The sequence below is a fragment of the Merops nubicus genome, unplaced genomic scaffold (assembly GCF_000691845.1).
Source record: "Merops nubicus isolate BGI_N331 unplaced genomic scaffold, ASM69184v1 scaffold5410, whole genome shotgun sequence".
Lineage (NCBI taxonomy): Eukaryota > Metazoa > Chordata > Aves > Coraciiformes > Meropidae > Merops > Merops nubicus.
Window position 1 is genome coordinate 1,748 of NW_008580739.1, and position 3,009 is coordinate 4,756.

Below are 3,009 nucleotides of genomic sequence, written 5' to 3' on the forward strand. Positions count from 1 at the left end.
TAAAAAGACAGGAAAGGGTGGTTTCTAGGGATTCATCACTAGCATAAACATACTATGTCAATCATTCTTTCAAGACAGAAGGAAAAAGCAGTAACACTGTTTTCTGTACTGTTCCTCCCCATTTTTAATCTCTAAAACTTATTGCTTCTTCACTGAAGGAGCTTTACACCATTGCTTTACACCATTAAAAGTCAAAGGAGTTGTAGAACTGGAAGAACATAATGAACATTCAGGGCTTGCTTTTGAAATTATATCTCTTCTTAGAGAAAACATTAAATGCTCCAAAGCTGTCAGCCATTACAGTTGTGTAAAACAGATGTTAGAAATGAGCTCTTTTGTACAGGTGAAAAACCTCCTGCTAACAACCCTGAATCTTGAGCTGCACCATAATTAGAGCCTGTGTTATGGGTAGACAGCACAAACTTCCTCCCACGCCTCTTCCTCTCTCAAGTAGTATGTTTCAATCCCACCTACAGGAGGTGGAAAGGGAAACTTCTGAATTCTAGTCTGACAAGTTTTTCTCTCTTTGTTAAGCCCAGTCAGGAGGCTTACCGACTGCAGTACTATTTTTTCCCTAAATTGGAAATTTTACTGAAAACAGCTGTTGTCAGAGAATGAATACTACAGAGGTTTGTAATGTGTGACTTAGGCAGGAAAGCGATGAACAGACCAACAGATAAACTGAGACACAATGCAAATTTACCAGACACTGCTAATGCCACTGATGGCAGTGCTACCTCACTTCACAGTGACCTAAAAGGCTTCATATCCTGCTTTCTAGCCCCTACCATCATCAGAGGACCAAACAGTAATTGCATTTACCTGTAGATCAGGACTTCATCATCTGAACAATTATACTGCAGCTGATACATTTTTACCCGAGGGGCCGACTTGCTCACTGTCCACTTGACCAAAGCTGAGGTAGTGGTGACATCTGACACCAGGACAGCCCTTTCTGGTGGGCCTTTTGCTTCCCCACGATTAGACTTGCTGGAGCTGGTAATGTCTGAGAGCCTGGATTTTGGTGGTGCTGCTCGGCCTGTGCCGTTACTGAGATGGGGGAGCTGAACAATTGAGAGCTCAATCGTTGCAGTGGACTCTCCAGCAGCGTTGGCTGCTATGCATGTGAAAGTCCCATAATCCTTGGAGGTGGTGATGAGGATATCTAAAGTACCATTGTCATAGACAGCTGTCCTTGAAGAGTTCCCAATGAGACGGTCATCAGGAGCCACCCAATGAATGATGGGGGTGGGATCCCCAATGGCTTTGCATTTCAACGTGGCAGTTTGCCCTTCCAAAACCAGCAACTTGTGAGTATGTTGTGTAATAAGAGGAGGCTCACAAATAAATTCTTCTTCCCGTACATACCAGAAGTACCTTCCCTTTAGGCCTGGAGGAGAAGCACAAGTTTCCATGTCATCATCTCTATCAAGTCGCCTTAACCACAGTAGCTCGCAGTTGCAATGCAGTGGGTTGCCCCCAAAGCTGAGAGACAAAGGTGGAGAAAATGGGGTAACAGCTAATGGAATTACTTGCGACCTGGCAAATATAGGGTCAGGGGGGAGCTTCTGAAGTCTGTTGGATGTTAGATCCAATCTGGCCAATTTCTGAAGATCAGCAAACGTCCCCTCTGTAATATAATCTATCAGGTTATGATCTAAACTGAGCTGGTGCAAGTTAATCATCTTCCTTATAGATTCCCAGGGAATGCTTCGGAGGTTATTGTAGGAAAGGTCTAGATCTTCCAATGTCAGCAAAAAATCCTCAAACGCTTCATCAGAGATGCTGCTTAGCTGGTTGTTGTTTAAAATCAAATGCTGAAGGTTAATTAAGCCTCTCAAAATATCCTCTCCAATGTCAGGCAGCCTGTTGCTGTCCAGATGTAAAGATCGAAGGCTCTCCAAGTCAGTGAAAGAGTAGGGCTGTATGTAACTGATAGTGTTTCTGGACAAAGTAAGGTCAACAAGTCCAGACATATTGGCGAAGTCCTGTCGGCTGATATTAATAATAAAGTTGCCCCCAAGTCGGAGTTCAACAGTTCTTCGATCTATGTCTAGTGGTACAAACAGGAGACCCTTGGAGGGACACAAAGTGCCCAGGGACTCAGACAGGTTCTGACAGACACAATATTTGGGACAAGCGTTGACCATGACAGCCATTCCAAACACCAGGATGCTGCAGAGCAATTTTTCCATGGTAAATCACACAACAGTACCTGCAAGAAATGAAAAGAGTTACAAGGAACATCAGCAGTTATGATATAAGTACCTTCCCTCTTACATTTTGCCTAACATCTACCTCCAGAGATACTTCACAGTGACTCCTCTCAGGAGTCACACCTAAAGTGATCACTACTTTGGGATAGGAAGGTTAAATGTTATAGCAACACGTTTCTCCAAATGATGCATTTCTTTCTGAAAAAAAAAAAAAAAAGTGGTTTTGGTTCCAAATCTGAATGGGATAGAAATTCTTAGGGCTTGTGCCTGGTGATAGGGCCTTGTGACTACCTATTTTCTAGTTAGAGTTTTATATTTTTTATTGGGCGGCTGGTAAAGGACAAATCCTGCCTTCAGATTGCATGGCTTACTTAAAACCCTGAAAGATTTCATTTGGAATAGTGCCTGCTTCTTTGAGGGTAGAAGCTGTCTTATGGTAATTATATACTGCTGCATAATAATGTGGAATTAGTCTTAGGGTTGAAAGAGCTGATTTTATGGATAAAAATAACTGCATATTTACCCTTCAGTAATGTGGTTAGTAATGACCATGTAATTATCTGGCCAGTCCTAGGGCAAGTCAGTTCACTTGCCCACCCATAATAGAATCCATGACAGGTAGCACAGGAAGCAGAAATCACTTTCATAATCATCTTCTGGATTCACACTGAGCTCAGCCAGCCTGTGGGAAGGATGACAGCATCGAGCTCAAAAGAGATGCAGAGAAAACCTGTGCTCCCTCAGGCTCCTGGCAAGCTTTCTGAAGACCTTGTGTCTTCAGGCTGCATGCAAC

General features: G+C 43.0%; 1 protein-coding gene across 1 annotated transcript; it reads right to left on the bottom strand.

The window, feature by feature from the left end:
- Positions 1 to 818: 818 nt before the first annotated feature.
- On the bottom strand, positions 819 to 2,195 carry LRFN2 (leucine rich repeat and fibronectin type III domain containing 2). Its single transcript, XM_008936604.1, has one exon. It carries the CDS (start codon positions 2,193 to 2,195, stop codon positions 819 to 821), a length of 1,377 nt encoding a protein of 458 aa, XP_008934852.1.
- Positions 2,196 to 3,009: the final 814 nt, after the last annotated feature.

Excerpts from the sequence above, each read along its gene's own strand:
- LRFN2 (XM_008936604.1), bottom strand. The coding sequence starts at position 2,195 with ATGGAAAAATTGCTCTGCAGCATCCTGGTGTTTGGAATGGCTGTCATG.